General features: G+C 37.9%; 2 protein-coding genes across 2 annotated transcripts in view; one reads left to right on the top strand and one right to left on the bottom strand.

Annotated features, from left to right (window-relative positions):
• LOC117340161 (fibrocystin-L-like) overlaps positions 1–9,158 on the top strand; it is a 47,633-nt gene extending 38,475 nt beyond the window's left edge. The window contains exons 41-52 of the mRNA XM_033901922.1: positions 428–593; positions 1,003–1,257; positions 1,669–1,932; positions 2,320–2,568; positions 3,042–3,209; positions 3,485–3,718; positions 4,119–4,820; positions 5,327–5,489; positions 5,830–6,065; positions 6,863–7,108; positions 8,033–8,573; positions 8,969–9,158. Of these exons, the coding sequence (XP_033757813.1) occupies positions 428–593; positions 1,003–1,257; positions 1,669–1,932; positions 2,320–2,568; positions 3,042–3,209; positions 3,485–3,718; positions 4,119–4,820; positions 5,327–5,489; positions 5,830–6,065; positions 6,863–7,108; positions 8,033–8,469 (3,120 nt within the window). The 3' untranslated portion in view covers positions 8,470–8,573; positions 8,969–9,158. The remainder of the gene's footprint in view (positions 1–427; positions 594–1,002; positions 1,258–1,668; positions 1,933–2,319; positions 2,569–3,041; positions 3,210–3,484; positions 3,719–4,118; positions 4,821–5,326; positions 5,490–5,829; positions 6,066–6,862; positions 7,109–8,032; positions 8,574–8,968) is intronic.
• Positions 9,159–16,487: 7,329 nt separating this feature from the next.
• Positions 16,488–18,527, bottom strand: LOC117340759 (zinc finger MYM-type protein 1-like). Its single transcript, XM_033902519.1, has one exon. It carries the CDS (start codon positions 18,525–18,527, stop codon positions 16,488–16,490), a length of 2,040 nt encoding a protein of 679 aa, XP_033758410.1.
• Between the last annotated feature and the right edge of the window lie 2,853 nt (positions 18,528–21,380).

Raw genomic sequence — 21,380 nt, 5'->3', positions numbered from 1 at the left:
TTGTGAACTCTGAATTGTCGAGCGACGTGAAGTTGCGTGTTCCCTGCCAGAAGCATCGCTATAGCACGTCCTCTATCAACCTTTGATAACCGTGGCATAATTGTAAACGGAATAATTGTTTGCAAAAGTATTGGCGATGATGTGGCTCAATGTTAGTGATGAATTGATACTGGTTTGAATGAAAAAAGAACGCATATGTTTGTACAGGCACGGTTTTTGATGTTTTTACCGCGCCGGAAGTGCATAGGTCTCTAGTCACACTTGGGTGATTTTGAAGATTGGTATGGGTGTTAGGCAGGGTGCATGTTTATTTCCGCGATTTTTATACAGATATGTATATTTAATACAAAATTAATCACAATTTTCCATGTTGCGTTTCTTTTTCGTTTCAGTATATTATTTTACAACACCCATTTTGTTTTTGTAGAGCAACGATTACATATATCTGCGTCAGAAGGTTAACAAGAAACCCGACAGACTAAAGAGCGATTCTCGTGGTTTTGTCGAATCTGCTGATATTCCTCTAGATCCAAACGTTCATCTTAACGGGGACTGGACTTTCGATCATTACACAGATGAAATCACAATTCTAGGTTAGTTATTTTCATGAGAAAGTTATTGTTATATGTAAATAGTCTAGAATAATAGCTTTTGTTGTGATAGTGAATATATCTTATTGTAATCTATTAAATTGCCCCAGTGCTATTTGATATTCTATGTACACATGGTCGAACGTGAGTAGATTAAAACACAAGAAATTGTACCAAAATCATAACATTGTCCAGACAATTACGTTAAACCTATTGCTCTTTTGATTTTTGTTTTTTAAAATAAAAATCTGCTTATGATCTTAACGATGAGACCTTTGTGAATATATAAATGCAAATAATTAGGAAAATACCCGAGTTATATTTAGGTATTTCTGCATGTATTTTATTTATGTTTATCTAAAGGAAATGTGACCATTACTCCCACTTCATTATTAGGGTCATTCTGTTTCAGTCAAAGGAAGTGGCGGGAACACTGGTAGGAAAAAGCGTGGTTCGCCTGCCTTGCCAGTTGGTAGCGCCAGCATATCATTCGATTTCCAGGCCTTCAAGTGTTTTTATACCAACTGTACTCCTCCACCGGACCCCAATACAGTTCCCCCTGTAACTCAGCGTTCAGCGGACTTCGTCTTTTGGTCCGAGTCGAAGTCTTGGACTTGGTTGAACGAAACACTCCCTGTAGCCAACACTGACCTCACAATACCAGAAGGTAATGTATATACACGTCACATATCACGTGACCGACCTCACAATACTAGACGATATACACGTCACATATCACGTGACCGACCTCACAATACTAGACGATAAATACGTCACATATCACGTTACTGACCTCACAATACCAGAAGATAATACATAGACGTCATATATCACGTTTCCGTCCTTGCAATACCAGACGGTAATATATACATGTACACACATACCACATTAAAGGAAAATGTTTTCAAATACTGTATTAAGAATCTCATTATCAAAAAACATTTTCTTTAGTTTAGATAGCTTTATTTCTCGTCTGCATATTGCGGTGGGTGTGCTGGAAAATAGTTCATGCCCTTGTCGCGTAAGAGAATATCTGTTTAAAAATTATAATACATTGAGTATTATCGGTTATCTTCAGATGTTTGGATGGTAGCAGACATGGCTATTCCGTCGTTCAATAAAGTTATTTTGTATGGAACACTGGAGTTTGACCACGGTACATCGCCATACCGTGATATAGACCTCAATGCAACCCATATCATCATACTGGGAGGACGACTTATCATTGGGTGGCCTGACGCCCCGTACCTCGGTAACGCCCAGGTGATACTGAGAGGGGACTGGAATACACCCGAGTACACAGACCTCACCAACGCCCCAACAGTTGGATCCAAGGTCCTTGGTATGTTTTGTAAACTCTCATTCCCATGTTATCATGACATTTCTCCTGACTGGAGTAGCGAATTTTACTCGTAGCTAGCAATATTTAGATAGTTAGAAACACTTCAATTTAAGAGCGGTTTTTCAAATAAAAAAGCAATATGAAAAGGAAAAAATATCTTAAAATATTTTTTTTTTCATTCTGAAAACAACATTTCAAAGTTACTCACTACAAAATTCTCTAAATTACCTACATGCGCCAAAGTTAGTTGAAATGTTATTTTAAGTCTAGCAGATTACCAATAACGTGGGGTATGGGTGCAATATTCCTAATGCTATATCTCTTCTTTATGAAGTGATATACTTACTTTTATAATATATTACATTGTTGTACGTGTACATTCCACAGCTGTATTCGGTGGCCTTGACCTTCACGGGATAGATGTGGGTGTGTCCTGGACCCGGTTGGCCTCGACGGTGGTTGCTGGAGACACTACAATCACGTTAGCCCAGGCTGTCAATTGGACGGCTGGTAGTGAGATCGTCGTGGCTCCAACTGGGTATGACATGTGGGAAACGGAGACATTTAGGATTTCTAGTGTATCACAAGATGGATTGACACTCACTCTGAACAGCTCAATGTTATACAAACATGTTGGTATGTATTTGTGTAGATTAAGTTTATGAACATTACGAAAAATATATGTAATGTATAAAGCATGACTACATAGATATTCCTATCTTGCTATAAATGTTATACTCGAGTTATTTTCTATCCAGTCTATTTGACTCGTGTCACCTACAGAACAAATTATCAAAACACTGCTTTGTTAGAGGCACCATCTGTTTGTCTTATGTATTCTGATTTTGGAAGTCTTGGAATCAAATATCATACAATTGTCTTTTTTTATAATTAATACGTGCGGAATTTTAGGTATTTGATATAATGCATACCATACGAATATGCGATATGTTGTATTGTAATTATTCTACTATAATTATTCTCGTAAGTAAATGCTGAAAAATAAGAAGTATACAATGAATTAAAACATCACTTATGACTGTTTGGGTATAGAATCTCGCATCATTGTGTATGTCAAGCTAACAATCTCTTCTCCCCGGTCGTTACAGTTCACTCTGAAACATTGGGAGGTCGAACAATTAATCTTGGAGCGGAAGTGGGTCTTCTCTCACGGAATGTCAAGATCGTTGGGGAGGACTATTCCAAAATGTTCAAAGAATCCTTTGGTGCTCGAACGTTGGTAGGAACAGCACAACAGGGAATCACGGAGTATATTGGTATGTAAGATATTTTAATGAATCTCAAATTATAAGAATTCTCAAAGCATAATGAACCGAATGTTTTTGAAGCATTTCAATTTTAAACAAATAACGATATTGTCAAACCTATAGATGTATATTGGCCTATAAACACACACCGTTGCCATGGCTACAAATAAGTTCGTCAGGCCATGAGTTTTATTTTTAGTACACACTTTTATTCTGGTTCTTTTATACCTTTTTACATGGAATAATAAATGTTTCATTTTCGCGTTTTTATTCTTCCTTTAAAGGTTATGCTCGCTTGAGCAATGTAGAGTTTTTCCATACGGGACAAGAGGGCTACACAGAGTTCTACGATGCGAGATTTTCGCTGACATTCCTGGATGGTGGTACAGTTAGTAACATCAAACCTTCATACATAAACAAATGTGCATTCCACAACGGATTTTCTCCCGCCATCGGTGTTTTCGGGACACACAGTTTGCCCATCGAGGATAACGTTATTCACCACACGGTCTGGTGGGGTAAGTTATGTAGATATTTTAAATTTCATCGTTAAAGAATTGGTTTTCTTGTATGTTAAGGGATTTTCTATGACAATAACTCGATATATCAATCTGTCCTTTACCCTGCCATACTTTCTCCGTATTGGTTGTTGCACAGCGCGATATATTCTAATGAACGAGTCTCGGTCTATATATGTTGCTTTGGTTATAACGACGATTGTGCATCGGTTCAAGTCATCAGAATTTAAATTGGACCCCTTAGATGAATCACAAAAAAGTATTATCAAGTTAAATTTTTCATTATTTGACAGAAGATATCTTCCTATCATTAACACTTTTACCTGTGTAAGGAATTAGTGGCGCACGTAAAACTTAATTACGACGACATATTGTAATTCATAATATTCTTTCTTATTAGGTATTGACACATCTTCTGATGATACCCAGATTCGCCGGAACCTTGTGACTCTTGTGGTATGGGAGGGTGCATACCAAGAACGTGAAGAATCCTTTAATTTCCGCTGGAACGGAGCAATCAACGCTCCCAAGGCTAAACTCATTATACTCGAAGATAATGTAGTGGCGGGCGCGGAGAGGACAGCCTACAGATTAAATGCCGTACAGTGTGGAAGTTCTGGCTACGGCAGTAACCAGGCACACAGCTCTTTGATGGGATTCGGTATATTTCCAGAGGATGTATTGTCTGTGTCCTGTGTCGTTATATCAAACTTTACTATCTGGAAAAGTCGGGATGCTGGGATCTACTACCAGAATACATTAAGCGTTGAAGTTCACAACGCTGTCCTAGTAGAGAACACAGTCGGTACTGTTTCGTTCATTGTTGGACCTTCGGCTGTTGGTCACCAAACCGCCGAAAAATATGTCTTGATCAAAGATTCAGTGGTCGTCGGAGCCACAAGTTCATTCGACTGTACGACAGATGCATTGAAGTCGGATGAAAATATCATGTTCAGTAGTCAGGGTCGCACATGGGTAGGCGATGGAAGTCACACTGGGGTTTCCTTTACAAACTTCTTTCAAGGTTCAAATTCCATGCCAAAGAAACCACATTACAACACAATGTCTTATGCTTCCGTTTTTGGACTAATGAGATTAGAGGGTAAGTAAATAATTGAAGAGATACTGTAGAGAAATATGGACATGCTTATTTTAAGTAAAATGTTATTTTCTTGTTTCCGAACTTAAACATTAGAAATATGCTTATATGTATAGAGATAATGGTATCGATCGGATTACGACGAAATCTTCATAGCACTGTATCGTTACCTCGATTTAATTTGTAATTGAATTTTTTAAGCCAGTAATAGCAATTCAGGTTAAATAAAGGCTACTCCCCGTCCTTAGAATAAAAAAAACAGTGTGGTGGCACCACTCACTATATTATCTTTCAATTTGTAACCTTTTTGTCACAAATGAGTACCGAGTGTATATATCTGATTCAGTATAGTTTTAGAACAAGAACTTCAATCCAAACGATTATTGTCGTATTTTTACGGACATTGGAAGTTACGTTATTATACAAAATGGAACTGTTCATATGCTATATAAATAATCTAAAGAAACTTATTCTGTATTACAAAACAAACTTTTTTTTTACTTATACAGGTAATACGTTTGCCCATTTTAAATCAACTTGCGGAAAAAATGATTTTGCTGTCACTACTAATTCTAACGGGGATGATGGACAACATCCTATTCAATCCAGGAATGCAGTCCTCACTGACGTGGCAACAAACAACAAGATCTTTTATCACAGACCAAGCGTTGGGTGAGTCACAGAGACGTTTGAAAAATAATCTTCGGTAGATGTATAGAACAAACAGATAAAATTATATTTTAGATATATCTTGAAATCACCAATGAGTTGAAAGAAAACAAGAATCGAAACAAATGCTATTGTTATACATAGATAATACAATGTTAATGCCAAGTCTATTTAGAGGTTTCAAGCTATTGAGAAACTTTTGTGGTAGAAAGTTTTCTATAAATAAGCATTTCTCATATTTTGTCATAGTTTCATGAAAAGGATTTCCAGTTGAACATAATTTGGTAAGGTTCAAACTTAAAAACCTGGATATAATTTAGTCTAATTTCTAATATTTATACAGAAAGATTAACAGTGCTGACTGCGTAGATATGGATTGTGACGGTCTGAAGAAAGACTTGTTTTCCGACATGGATGGTACATTCCTTGGAGGAAGTGTTGGTGCTGTCATTTCTGAGTCAGAGTGGCAGTGGGGCGGAGATCCGCGAAGAGGCCTCGGGGACTACAGGATCCCGAAGTCGATGTTGACAGCTCTTGACGGGACACGTATAGCTGTTAATGATATAGCGCCAAACAAAGGTAATAATTCACGCTTGTAAGTAATTAAAGCTAAGCTAAGTCAAGGCAGTGGTGTTAAACCTCATAGGTAAATAAAGGTAAATCAATGGTTAGGATATCCTATCATCAATCGAATTCAATTGAAAACTCGAATATTGAAAATTGTCAAAAATAAAAGAGAGAGAGAGAGAGAGAACCCTTGATTTTATCGTTATTATTTTACATTTATTGTTGGTGTTTGGATGTTTTCCTCTTCTTAACGAAAAGTTGCCTCGGGACTGGAAATGATTTATTGTGGTCAAAAATGTCATACTTTACTCAGAATTTGATTCTGTAATTTAAAAAAAAAAAAAAAAAAAAAATTGTATGTCTACAAATATTTATCAGGCAGTGGTTTATATCGAAATGAATATGTATTTGTCTCTGTACGATTTCGAGTCTGTTGCATTTTCTCTAACGCTATTTCTCGAAAACATTAGATCGGAATTCAACGAAATTTTAAGTGTTCGTGTATGACCGGTGGTACGTAAGAGTATTTTCGTTTTTTGATCGGTCTTCCGACCGGTCAACTTGATCGATGCCTCAGATTAGTAAAAAAATTAAATAATGTCCAATTTTGATGAAAGGTATACAGGTTAAGTATGGCATCACACTCACTACTACGCTATCAACTGTTTTATTCATCACTGTTGGGGGTCGTTTCGTGTACATATGTAACGGTTCCCTGTTACAAAAAAACACTTGTTATTCTACGGTTTATAAGATTTAGGTTTTACCGTTATTTGGGCACGTGATAACCTGCGTTCAACTCGTCACAGGTATCATCCGAAGCAGTGACTGTGTGTTGAACTCCGTCTGGCAGGCGTACGAGTGTCATGGCCTTGAATACAAGATGCTGATCATTGAAAGTATGGACTCCGACACGGAGACCCGCCGCGTCTCGCCCGTCGCTATCCTCGGAGATGGATACCTTGACCTCATCAATGGTCCACAGGATCACGGATGGTGTAGTGGTTACACCTGTCGTAAACGGCTCTCAACCTTTATGGCTCTTGTGGCTACAGGTAAGCTTACCACATACATCTGATTAAAGCTGACAGTGCAAGTTAAAAAGCATCCAATTGAGATTAAAAAAGTAATACATATACAGATTTCCAAAACTTGTTTCCGAGACATCCCACAGTTATGGTGGTGTCGTATCTAAGGACGAACAGCTTTAAGGATACATTAATGATATAATACAATACAATTTTGTTTTCATTTCTAACAGTTTTGCATTTTATATATATATATATATATATATAGATACACACAGATATATTATGTCTAAAGCCCTCAAATACGCTAGTTATAGCGTTTTGTATAAAATGATGATTAACTGCAGTTGTGAGGGCAGTTTTTGATGACTAACTGCTGGACTAGTTTTTGTGAGGGCAGTTTTTGATGACTAGCTGCTGGACTAGTTTTTGTGAGGGCAGTTTTTAATGACTAGCTGCTGGACTAGTTTTTGTGAGAGCAGTTTTTAATGACTAGCTGCTGGACTAGTTTTTGTGAGGGCAGTTTTTGATGACTAGCTGCTGGACTAGTTTTTGTGAGGGCAGTTTTTGATGACTAGCTGCTGGACTAGTTTTTGTGAGGGCAGTTTTCGATGACTAGCTGCTGGACTAGTTTTTGTGAGGGCAGTTTTCGATGACTAGCTGCTGGACTAGTTTTTGTGAGGGCAGTTTTTAATGACTAGCTGCTGGACTAGTTTTTGTGAGGGCAGTTTTTAATGACTAGCTGCTGGACTAGTTTTTGTGAAGGCAGTTTTTGATGACTAGCTGCTGGACTAGTTTTTGTGAGGGCAGTTTTTGATGACTAGCTGCTGTACTTGTTTTTGTGAGGGCAGTTTTTGATGACTAGCTGCTGTACTTGTTTTTGTGAGGGCAGTTTTGATGACTAGCTGCTGTACTTGTTTTTGTGAGGGAAGTTTTTGTTTGTTCTTCTAGGGAAGGAATATCTTATCCACTTTACCGGCACTTCACCACAACATATCCGGTACTTCATTCTCAACTCCGACGACACTGACTCCATCAAGCTTTCGGTCTGGTACTCTCAACCCAATAGACGTGACCTCTTCGTGGATGGAAATTTAGTTCCGCCTAGAAATGGCAGAACTGTGAACGGCGCTTATATACTGGACCCCCCTACATATCCAGAGGAGTTCATGCCGAATGTTTCGGACACTTCTGGTCAAAACTATTACGACCGGGACTCGGGACTCCTCCATTTCACCATCAGAGGGAAGAAAACAGTGGAAGTGAAAACCGATCCATCTATAATTGTGTCCTTTCCAATTCCCAGCCATGAGTGTCGATCAGTTCTTTGGGGATCAGATAATTCAACATCTTGCAGGTTTCTTCGATCTCCCTCCACACAAGGTTAGACTCGTTAAGGTAGTAAGGGAGACAACTCCAGCAGGAAGAAGACGCAAGAGATCCGTGGGATACGATGAGGTTGTTGTGGAGATTTCTGATAATCCTCATTCCAGTAAGTATGAAACAAAATTTGAAAATATGACCGTTTTGTTATTCAATTTTGTTTGCTTGCCAAAAAGAAATTGTTTTTGATTTGGAAACTGCTTGGTTCCTATCACCACAATATATATAAAATGTTTAGTTGCAAGATTACTTAAAATTTTTCGTGTTTCGGGTAGTATTGCTGAAAAAAAAAAACATTTTATGTTTTTTTTTTTTTGTCTATTGAACGAATGGACAATTTCATCGTTATTTCTTAAAGTCATTTTAGCACTAAAATATAACATATTTCTATTTGAATAAAAAATAATCAGAGTCTTTTTTCCTGGTGACATCCCGACGTGTTATGATCTATTGATATTATTAGTATGGATAGGCAGGATAAAGAATTTCTTTATTGCCCTTCAGATATCAACGACTCAAGTGACTTGTCCCAAACACAGCTACAGAATATTTCTGCAACACTTGTCAATGAAATACAGCTTGGGAACATCAGCCAAGTTGTTAACCTGACGGTCGTAGGAGTGGCTGTGGCCGAACCGCTTCCAACCCCAGGGTCTCCCGAGTGGAACGCTACCACAACCGATTCTCCTTACACGGTCATCGTGGAGGCTGCCAGCATGCGCTTCAACCCCGCACCCGAACCACAACACGAGGGAGTCGTATTCAAAACGCAGCCAAAGATACAAGTGTTGGACGCACAGGTGACTTCAATTTGACCACAAAACTATATTTTCTCACATCAAATTTCTTCTTGAATTTCCAATATAACCGTCATCGATATTTGGTTCCTTGTATCCGATTGACTTTCACGAATGATTAACCCTATATATTGTATTTAGAAATAACATAAGAACAGCTGTATTAGGTCTATGTAACCGATATATATACTTTTATTCTACAGTTGCATTTTTCAAGTGTGAATTATATTTCTTTCAATACAGGGCCAACCCATCACACAATTAGGAACGCCCTCCCAACCCTGGCAGATCACTGCGTCACTACGTCCCGGGGGATCAAACCCTCTTGCCAACCTTACCGGAAATCTGACCATTGAATTTGTTAATGGCTGGGCCAACTTCACAGATCTCCTTATCACCCAGTTCGGCACGGACTTCTACATCGACTTCAGTCTGACCGTCCCGACTGATTCAAATTTCTCCATTGCCTCCGATCCACTGACCGTTACAGGTCGACCAATCAAAGCGTCTGTTGCATCTATGACTTCAACTGTTATCGAAAACAACTACTTCGCCATCAGTGTCGAGCTTCGCGATGAGGTTACGACAGAACTTATTCCAGATATTGCATGGAGGGTAAGTTATCAAGTGTAAAAAGTTATCCAAAACATAAGCAAACCTGTGTCCTAAATTTATAGACCTAATGGTACTGTCATACCTTAATCAAACTGGCTTAATAAGACCGAACCAGTGTCAAAATATCAAACAAACGAAATATGATGGTTTCATGGTACCATGTTTCTTTTTATGAATATCAAACCGCATAGAGCATTCACTATCGACGAAGGATCAACTAAATTTGTACTACGTCGGAGTGTTTTAACCATACACACTAAGATATGAGGGGGTGTGAACACTTTGAAAATTATGATAACGGAAACGCTTCCTTTCCTCAGTATCAACATGCACAAATGTTTTACATTATGGATATCAAATGAACCATGCTTTTCAGCTAAAGATATGTTGTTATTACTAACAGGGTCATACATGGACTTTGACAGCAGAACTAAACCAACCAGAACATCACACAGGTTCGATGCTTGGGACGAACGATACCATATTCTCCACTTCCTCGAGTTCGGCCAACTTTTACTCGCTGAACTTTACGTCTCTCGGGATCTACGCATTGAAGCTTCACATTTACACGACGCCAGCTGGATACGACTTCTATGAGGAGGTACAGGTTGTGGTGAGATCTCAGGCCCAGACCAGTATCACCATCCAGCAGACGACACAGGTTCAGATGAAATTTGATTCTGATTTCACTACAGTGGTCGGTACTGATGACAAGCCCTTCGCGACCATGATGGGGAACTACTTCGCAGTGAAATACCCAGATGTCCTTGTCAACTCTGTTTCTGTCACTGAAGGTAAGATGAACCTTACAAACATGCAAGAAACCCCTTTATTTTCTGTATCTGCTAACATGTCTATGTATTTTATGTAATTATCACAAAACTGGCCCGTTCTGCCATGCTATGAATATCGTAAGACACATGTTTTGTAACACCGTTGTGACATCATATTAGATACGTGACGTCACATGATTGTCTCGGTAGGTGAAAATGTCTCATTCAAGCCGGATTTCGCCTGTCTTATATAAAAACGAAAATGGAAGTATTTTGCTTATATTCTCGTAAATAGTAGGTATGTGATAAATAGAATCTTATACTCGTGGCATATTAACTTATTGAACTTGGATAATAAGTTCCGTATGACTCACGTAGGATCCTGTATATAATATATTAAATAACCTTCTCTTGTTTGGTTACAGGCAGTATTGTTGTGACCTATTCCATCAGCGGAGGGATATCTGGTGTTAACACGACCGTCTACGGCATGTGTGATACCATCCAAAATAGTACAGGTTTTAACTTCAACTCCCAGTCACTGACACTGTCCGGGTACCTAACTGTGGGAGGAGTGTCTTACTATGGCGTCTCATGTGGACCTGTGGTAAGTCCCAACTAGTTCATAATTCATCAAATTAACGAGACGAGAACCAATAACAGTTAAAGAATTGTATTCCATGTGAAAGTTGAAAGTTTGCAAACAGTAGTTTGAAATCAACCAGCCATGATAATCATTCGCATATCAATGCCAAGTATATGAATTAATATAATATGATACATTATATAGACATAGTATTTTGATAGCTCAAAGACAAAACAATTTTATTCCATAACCTAAACGAGACCCTCTTTGTCACAGAGCACAGCAAACTCGGATAACAGCAGTACCAACCTGGCATTGATTATCTCCCTTGCTGTCGTCTCTACACTTCTTGTCTGTGTGGTCGCGGGAATCGTGTTCTGGAAGTGCAAGGTGTACCCCAAGACCAAGACCAGAGGTAAGAGTCTTACTGACCTAGACTAATGTAGATTTTACTAAAGTTGTTAGCAAGAAAGTAAAATGAACTCCAATTGTCATTCGCTATTGATTCTACAGTTTATTTACTATAACTTATTCTAGAGCTTGCTTTCTTTAACTTACTTATTTATTGTTTATTTCAATAATATTTTTTTTTCGTGCATACTATTGTTATTTTAGATAAAACAACAGAACGGATTTGATTGTTATATTCTTCCATGCAGTATCCTTAGAGAGTAAAATACAAATATCCCAGGATAAAAATAAAAATATGGAAAAAGCTATTGTATATGCAAACAATAGCTCCCGTAATAAAAAAAAAAGTGATATTGTATTGCATTATTTAGATATGTATGTACTTCAAAGTCGTTTGGATATACCTAACAGTACTAGTGTCTTGATTATATTAAATTTATTTCACGGGTGGGACTTATATTTTGGTAATATTGCACAAAGAGTGGTCAAATAAGAAAATTTGATATTTTTCATTAGTGAAAAATATCACTTTTGTAGAATGAATAATTATCGGTATTTCACTGGTAAAAATGTAAGAAAAAAAGTATTTGATGTGACGTCATTTTATCTGTGAATACACACCCCTACATTTGTATAGTAGTCTATAATAAATATATGTATATTTGCTATTGTAGATCTGAATAATTACACTAACTACATTGGGCACCCTAGTAAGATCGAGGACGTCCTCTTCCGGGAACAGTCCTTTATGAGTATCCGAGACAAGTCTGCCGGTCTGCCTCAGGCACCGGCGGCCACCAACATCGAGAATCTGTACCATCACCAAGGACGGAACAGTCCGCTCCCCTTCTATACTCCAAGGTTCCCACAGTGATTATCTCCCCTTACCAAGAAGGGTTTCTCTGAACTAGCAAATCTGTGATATTGTGTGTTATTATAGACATTTATTGTTTAGTTGTATGTATTTTGTTACAGATAAACATTTCTATCACTAGCTTGTGTGATATTTCTTAGCACTTTCAACGTGGCAAAAAAACTTTCCAAAGGTCAAATTTGAGTCTCACCTCATTTTAGCATTCAAGATTATTATGTATGATTCAACCATCTTTTTAATACTTGTTTATTTTTTAACTTTTTACAATAATGCATGTGTTATTTCAAATATAATACAGAATGTAAGATTTTCAATTAACATGAATAAATGACATGCTGCAATTATCCGTCCACAAGAGTATTGTTTATGTTATGAATTTGATATTTTGTATAGTTTACTTATTTATGATTTAAGATATATGGTTTTCAGTTTATGTATATTCAACGATTTTAAGCGATAGCGACAGCAGGGGCAATAACACATAAAAAAGGGAAAAAAAACCTAAAATATTGAACAAAATATAATGACGTGGACTAATGGTAGTTATAAATTCCAGATCAAATGTGGAGACATATAAATGAAAACCCCGGAAAAGTACTACCAGGATAATGTCACAGTAATGTTGTTAATCTTTCTGGATCTGATATTTTATCTAATATATATACAGTTACTGTATAATATCTATTATTGCATTTTACTGTTTTGTGCATTTGGCGTGTCTCTCAAAATTTCGAAATTCTGTTTTATTAAAGACTTTGCAAAAATGATGTGGTTTATAGTAAGATTTTGTGCATGTTATCATACCACTGATTTGTAATGACATCAGCATCGTCACACCTTTATAAAGTGTATATGATAATCACATGAGTGCTTTGCAATGAAATATTTATTTCTGATTTTCTCTCAATTGAAATGATATCAGGTTCTGATGATTTGAATTGGAAATTGAACAATTTCTTCACACTAAACCGATTTCCCGCATTGTTTCACAATTTGAAAAACAACGATATTTTTACGTGAACGATTTATTTGTTTTTGTTACAAAATAGTGAAAAGGCGTTTTATAGTTGTTCGAAACAAAGGCTTGTGTCTTAGTATAAAATGGCAACTTTTTGTAATAACAAACATTTGATATGTTATTGTGATAGCTTGATATACAGACTAAAATCTACGCACTTCTTAATTTCAATATTTATCTAATGACCTTATCACTGATCCTCTTTCTTTTCGTGTTGTAATTTGTTGTTATTGAATTGAATGAAAGTCTTATAAAAATAAGTTGAATCCATTAACCATCAATTAAAAATCAACGAATTTTAAATTTCATTATTGTAGAACGTGGAATCTTTTTGTTTATATATAATAAAATGACTTTTTGCAAGCAATTTGTCCAGGTGTTGAATTGTTCTTCTATGAAAAACAGATTAATAATAGAGTTAACTTTTATTATTACATAGAGGTTATGTTCTTTTAACAACGACATTGATGTAATCGATCAAGTACAAGGGTCATTCAGAAGTAATATAATCATATATCAAATATTTGATTTTTATTGTTGAATTTTGTCGTTGCAATTCATCAAAGTATCTCTCTTGGTAGAAGGGAAGACACAAAGATGCCTGCAATACTAGCGCCCTTATGCTTTTTTCAAAAAAAATATTCCTTTTGCCAAGGAAATAATAATCGTCACAGGGATTTAGGTGTGGTGAATAGGACTCAATGTAAATGAAAGACACCCTGTCTTCTTATGTTCAGTTTTATAGAAATGGTCTTCCATACTGAAACATGTTCCCTCATATCGAAGTAGTTGCATAGAACTTCAATATATTGTACGCTGTTACTATAGCTGTTTTGTTGAGGACGTGTGCTTCACAGGGTCCGCGGTGACCGACACTTTAACACTCCACCTCTGGGTTGCGAGTTCGAAACCTACGTGGGGCAGTTGCCAGGTACTGACCGTAGGCCGGTGGTTTTTCTCCGGGTACTCCGGCTTTCCTCCACCTCCAAAACCTGGCACGTCCTTAAATGACCCTGGCTGTTAATAGGACGTTAAACAAAAACAAACCAAACAAACCAAACGTGTGCTTCATGATAGATCATATATTTGAGGTGTATTTGAAAATACCGAGTTCTATCTTATATGAATATAAATCTTCAAAATCAGAGAATGAAGTACAAACTCCAGATCAGACGCGGAGATATGTAGATAAGAAACCTGGAAATGCGTAAATAATAAGTTCTAAGTGTTCCGGATGGCTGAACATCATCTACATTTTACCCAGAATGCCCGAAATTTATTTGGAATTAAATGATATTGTTGTGTTATCTACGTCTGATTGTAAAGGTATTCAAGCACTATTCAATAGTGCTGCAACGGTAATCCGTGGTACGGTATATCGCGGTATAAATGGCACGGTTCGGTTCACGGAATTTTGATCTTTCATCACGGTACGCTCAAGGTTCAGGCCGTTTCCGATTTTTAGCGCGGTAATTTGTATCGCTCATTTAAATTATATATATTGAAACTTTTCTGGAATGATGTTCAGACTCTAAATCCAAAATAAGAAGCCAGAGGAATATTCACGTGTTCTCGATATCATCATATGGTACTGTAAAGAAGAAATCAGAGAGAAAGTCAAACGATTTTCACACTGATTCAGTTACCTGTGATTTCAGAAAATGAAGATCTCCATATTCCTAAGACATTGTCACCAAACCATTTACCAATACCTAACCAGCTACATAGTAAAATAATCAATAAATAATCTGGGCTCCTTGACATATAGAAAGTAATAGTTAGAGGACAAATACTGATTGACAGGTAAACCATAGAATCAGCCCCTTCATATTGCTAACTTAATCAATAAGCAGTCTTAGTAAATATTCTAAATCGGTTTTTTTCGGCATAGCCGTTTAATACTCTTTTGGCCCCGGATATGACGCGACAGGTGGCGTTACTTGTCCAGATGAAGTATGTGATTGGTCACTGTAGCAGTAAATGCAAAATGCAGATATGCAGTTAAACACGAAACAAAGTTAAGATTGAATGCAGGCTGAATAAGTGGATGTATCTTTTCAAATGACACATTAATAAAATTAAACTCCTGATTCAAATGCAGTGTTATTATCACCAAAAACGATTCACACTGATATATTTTAGTTATCCGTGCTGAAACGCATTAGTTCGTTAATTTATTTCACCAGCAGATTTACATTATAACTACCAGCATTTAAACTATGCCGTTTATCTTTTTAAAAATATTTCCTGTTTAGTAAACATACTGATGTGGTTCAAATGATTCTTATTCCTGAGTTACTGATTCATCTCAGTTCACCTGAAGGTATAAGAAGTAAATCATTTCCAGGGGCGTAACTGGTTGCTCTGTTATGTGGATTCACGAGCGCCGCAGGCGCGAGTGTTCAATTTTAGGCGAGGGGTCTGGGGGCCGCCTAGGCCCCCAGCGGGTCCAGGGCAGCGCCCTGTTAGGGGGCCCAGGGGGGCGAAGCCCCCCGGCGGAAAATCATTATAGCAACTTTGTGATCATTAAGGAAGCTTTCCAGAGAGTAATTTGCTTTATTTCACAGATGTATTTTAACATGTAATTAATTCTATTATTGACGCTCTAGTTTACATTATAAGTCTGGAATACCATCCACTTATATTTTATTGTAAAACACTTCGCTTTGACAAAACATCACTCGACTGAAAACAGGAATAAGCTGATATATAGTATATTTGATACAATGCCAAAAGTTGCACCTCTCTTCAAAAGATTCATCATCTCTTTATTTATTTACTGGTGTTTTTTTAATGATTGTGCTCCGAAATAATTCCGACTGTATATTTGAATTACATATGAAACTGTCTGATAGTTCGCGTCGATGTAATGGACTTTACAACATTATTTTCACTTTTCTGTACAGTCTATGTACTGGTTTGATCTATTTCTGCGACAAGGAGTTATCTTTAAAAAAAATCCATTGTCCGGCCTTTTTTCCCAGCAAACTTATCGAGAATATCTTCGATATCCAATTGCATATGTCTGTACGAATGCAACATGGCTAGTCCAGAGAGGCGGGTAGTCGACATTGTCGACCTGAGGTACGTTTTCACGCGCCGCATCACACTAAAGGATCTTTCTGCCGAAGCAGTTGATACGGGCATCGTCAGCAGAATGACCAAGCATGTGAAAATGTCTGGGTATAACTCGCGGTTTGTTGCCAAGATTGTGGTGAGAAGGTCGACGGGTTTGGGATCATCTGCTACGGACCACTTTGTTCTCCATCGTGAGATCTCTCTACGAAACAATTCCCTGTCACCGCTTAGGTCAGTCTTATACCCCTCGTAGATCTCATCTACGTGTCCTGCTGTCAACTGTCCCAGTAAGCTCGGTATGAGATATTGTGCGAGGAACCGATAATTTGCTGACAGCAGGCGATCTTGCAATTCCATGGTCAGATGATCCATAAATGGTATGTATAACGCCCGTTTCCAATACTCAGAGACTGTCTCCGCAGGTTGGTTAGGTCTGTGTTCTTGTCTGCCGCCGATTCGCGGTCGTGACGGACGAACGTCATGTGGACTGGCGAGGTCAATTGCCTTTTGGTATAGGGCGTCCCAAACATCATCATCCATGCGCTCTGCCCTAAGCTGTGCAATCAACACGCTGGCTTCCTTCGAGGCTTCCACCAGATCGCACTCTTTGCCTTGCAACAATTTGTTGAGTGGTAGAATGCTTTGGATAACAAACTCGACGGCTACTAGCGAGATGATGAAGTCGAATTTTAGGATACTACAGCGGTAGCTTCTGGCTTTTGAGTCGCCCTCGTGCTCAAGTACTTCCAACGAATCAACGATTGTCGAGAAGGCTGACTTGAAGGTGTATAGCGCGTCCGCTCTACTGGCCCATCTGGTTTCGCACAAGTTTTGGAGTTTGGTGCGCTTTGCCATCTCCTCTTTAGCTACGGCATCGTTTTGCAGAGTTTCTTGGAATGCCAAAAGCCTCTTCGCTGAATAATTGAAAGAAAAGCCAATTTGCTGGACAGTATCAAACATATTCCGCACGAGAACTTCCCTACATGCATGTACAATTGCCAGATTCAACGAGTGTGCTTTACAGTGGATGTATATGGCTTCGGGAACTACCTCCTTAATCCTAGCCTGGACACCCCTGTGACGCCCTGACATATTACTAGCCCCATCGTATCCCTGTCCCCTCATTTTATGAATGTTCAATCCAGCATTCCTTTGTCCGTCAATGAATTTCGTCGCAAGTGCCTCGCCAGTTGTTGATTCTGCTGTGACAAAACCGATGAAATCCTCTCGTACCATCTTATCAGACTCGGAATAAAAGCGCACCACCATGGCGATCTGTTCCATTGTAGAAGCATCTGTTGCTTCGTCGGCTAGAAAAGAATAGCACACAGCGTTGTTGCACTTTTCAACTATGTGTTCGCGAATAGCCTGTTCACACAGTCCTATTATTTCATTTTGTATTGCCGGGGATGTGTATTTGGGTGAAGATATGCTCTCTAAATGTGCCTTCAAAATAGGATCCCTTACTGCACGATCTTTCAAGAGCACCATAAAATTACTGTTTTCGTCATCGTGGCTCCTGAGGGATATATTCTGTCTGCCGCAAAGCATGATGACTTCAATAATGGCTTGAAGGGAATGTCGATTCCTCTTGACAAGAGCAGCATGACCGCTATCCAGCTGACTGAGAACACTAGGTTCTTTACCATTATGGATTCTCATGAACTGATCTGCACTGTTACAGGCTCCGTCATGACATTTACTTATGATATGCCTTTTGATGTATTTCCCCAAATTTGACCATTTCGTCACGGCAGTTGATACTAACGTTTTCTCTCTTGCGTCGACATTGCGAGAGCCAAACAGGAAGCATGGTGCACAGTATACTGAGTCTTCGGACACTGAATACCGAAGCCAATTATAATTTTTCAACCAATCCACGTTGAACTGTCTACGAACACCGTACTCCATTCTGGAAAAGAAACACACTTCCGTTTCACTGGGATATGAAATGATTTAGAAAGACAGACCATGCGTTCCTTCTGCGAATTCGTACCAGTAATACTACATTGGTGGCACCGTCTAATGGAACACAATCGGATCTCAAATAGTTTCTCCTAAGATGGCGACGCCGATGAAAGCTATGCTTCAAATATAAAAACGTGATATTTTTCTTATTAACCTAGCAAAAATTGTAAATTGTTTCATCGGCAATTTAAAGTAGGGCTGTCACAGGTACTGAATTTTGGCCCATGGTACCCGAATTTTAGTACCCCACCCGTACCCGGGTACTCGACAAACATAAATCATATAGTTGTAAGTTAGCTTTCTTTACGTTTAACTTGTTTGTTGTGTGGGGTGACAGGCTTACCGAGGGAGAGTCAAGGCATTGAGTGGAGTATGCTTCAAGAACGATATTGTGGTATCAATTTTTATGCACCAGTCGACAATTTTATAGCTGTATTAATTAGAAAAACACAATATCTAACAAGCTGATATAATGAGCGGGATTTTGTACTACTTTAATAGAAGTTTTACATCGACACAGTCGTGTGACAACATTTTCCCTATTTTGACAGGTACCCCGTCCCGGGTACACATTTTCGGACCCGGTTACTTCTCCAACCCGGGTACTCGGGTACTCGTAACAGCCCTAATTTAAAGGGACAATTCAGATTCGAAGTTCCGTTATATTGGATCCAATTGGTAAGCCTTAGAAAAAGAACGTACAATATTTCGATTCGGTTCCGCTGGTATGGCGCGTTCCATTATATACAGCGGATTCGTAACGGTACAGTCTGGTACAGATTTGCAAAAAAACCGCACAGCAAGTGTCGTGTTCTTTATGCGCTGTAGGTGTCAATGTAATGTCAAAGAGCACATCTTAAATTTGTTTATAATTGTGAATGTATTACTAAACGTACATCGAACATCGGCCTGGCGACTATAATTTATATATTTCATTTCAACAAATTTTATTTCTCAAAGAAGATATTTCTGAAAGAAAAAGGATTGAACAACAGGCATAGCCTATGTAAGTTCTCTCCATTTAGTAACAATGAGTATATACATGTTAACATCATTCATATAATATATAATATAGTGAGATATCAGTTAAGTAGGGACAACTCTGAATCGAGTATAATTTGTCGATTTTATTTAATATATTTCATCCAGTTTATTTTTATAAAAAAATTTAAAATCCTGTAACCAAAACAGGATTCCCTCCGCCTGTGGGATACCGACCAGTAAAGTCCATAACAGCTAGGTAGCTGCTGGTCATCCACTCATAAGCTTTGGGGACCAGTCATGGATACAACATTCTGAGTTTTAATTTGATAATGACAGTTAAGAAAGGCAAAATTAGTTAGATAATATATTTATATTATATTATATTATAGTTATATTGGATCCAATTGGTAAGCCTTAGAAAAAGAACGTACAATATTTCGATTCGGTTCCGCTGGTATGGCGCGTTCCATTATATACAGCGGATTCGTAACGGTACAGTCTGGTACAGATTTGCAAAAAAACCGCACAGCAAGTGTCGTGTTCTTTATGCGCTGTAGGTGTCAATGTAATGTCAAAGAGCACATCTTAAATTTGTTTATAATTGTGAATGTATTACTAAACGTACATCGAACATCGGCCTGGCGATTATAATTTATATACGTGTACGATGTTTCTTTAGTACCTGTACAATCCCAGTTGAATCGTTTTTAATCGTTTTCCCTTTTTTGTTTGCATGTTGTTTGCATACATTCATATTATGATAGCATTCATGGCCAGAAACATGCCGATTTGAATCTTATATCTAAAAACAATGCAAAATTTGGTTGGTTATAAAATATTAAACTGACACATGTGATTATAAACCATGAATCCTGCTTGTTCATGCAGGGGTGGCAATCTACTTGTACGTCAACACCTGATATACATGTATCTCTCCACTTTGGTATATGCGATTGTCAAATGAATTTAATATTCACATCAAACATGTTACAATACTAGTGTTAAAATGACAACACTCACGGAGCCCAGACAAACATACATGTAGAATATCCACGTATCATAACATTCCTTTCGTACTATGATTTCTTAGATTACCCGGTGCATTTTCTCTGTAAATATATGCAACGGGTAATCTGTGAAATCAAACATTGTGCGAAAGAAACATAAGTTAACGTTAGTGCTATGGGTTTGTCTGAGTGACAATGTTGTTTTAACATATAATTATAATACATATGTATATCAAGTAGGCTTAATGAGCACAAACACAACATAGAGTATACTGTAGTATATAGAGACCCTTTTAATTCGATACCAGTGTCCTAAATAATTAAGGCAGTTACAGTAGAGAGAAAATTCCTGAAACTTTCATTTTTTAGCTTTCTGAAATGGATGTCCTTTTAGAGGGCACTGGATTCACCACTGATTCGAATTATGGAATAGTGGACTGCTGGCGTTAGGAGTGTTTTAGGATACAGTGCGAGATAAATTGTGAAGTAGGCCTATACGTGATTTTGGTTCCGTTAGGTCTACATCGAGGTATTTTTGAGCAGGTATAAATATTAGACTTGCTCAAGTTCACAGATAGGAAAATACCTACCTGGCAGTCAGTGTAGTTTAAATTATGCTCTGATTCTATAGAATACCACGTTTCTCACATAGATCGTCTAATAGAAAAAAATTACTACGTACGACATACAAGAAAAATTGTATTAACTAACCTTGTCGGAAAGATGTATGATTTGGTCCATTCCATATCATTTTGCAATATTAGTGCTTTGGTATGGTCATCACAGGCCCCTGTAGCCACCACAG

This window comes from Pecten maximus, chromosome 13, assembly GCF_902652985.1.
Source record: "Pecten maximus chromosome 13, xPecMax1.1, whole genome shotgun sequence".
In the NCBI taxonomy this organism is placed as follows: domain Eukaryota; kingdom Metazoa; phylum Mollusca; class Bivalvia; order Pectinida; family Pectinidae; genus Pecten; species Pecten maximus.
The sequence above is the reverse complement of the archived record's forward strand: the minus strand, read 5'-3'. Positions and strand labels throughout refer to the sequence as shown.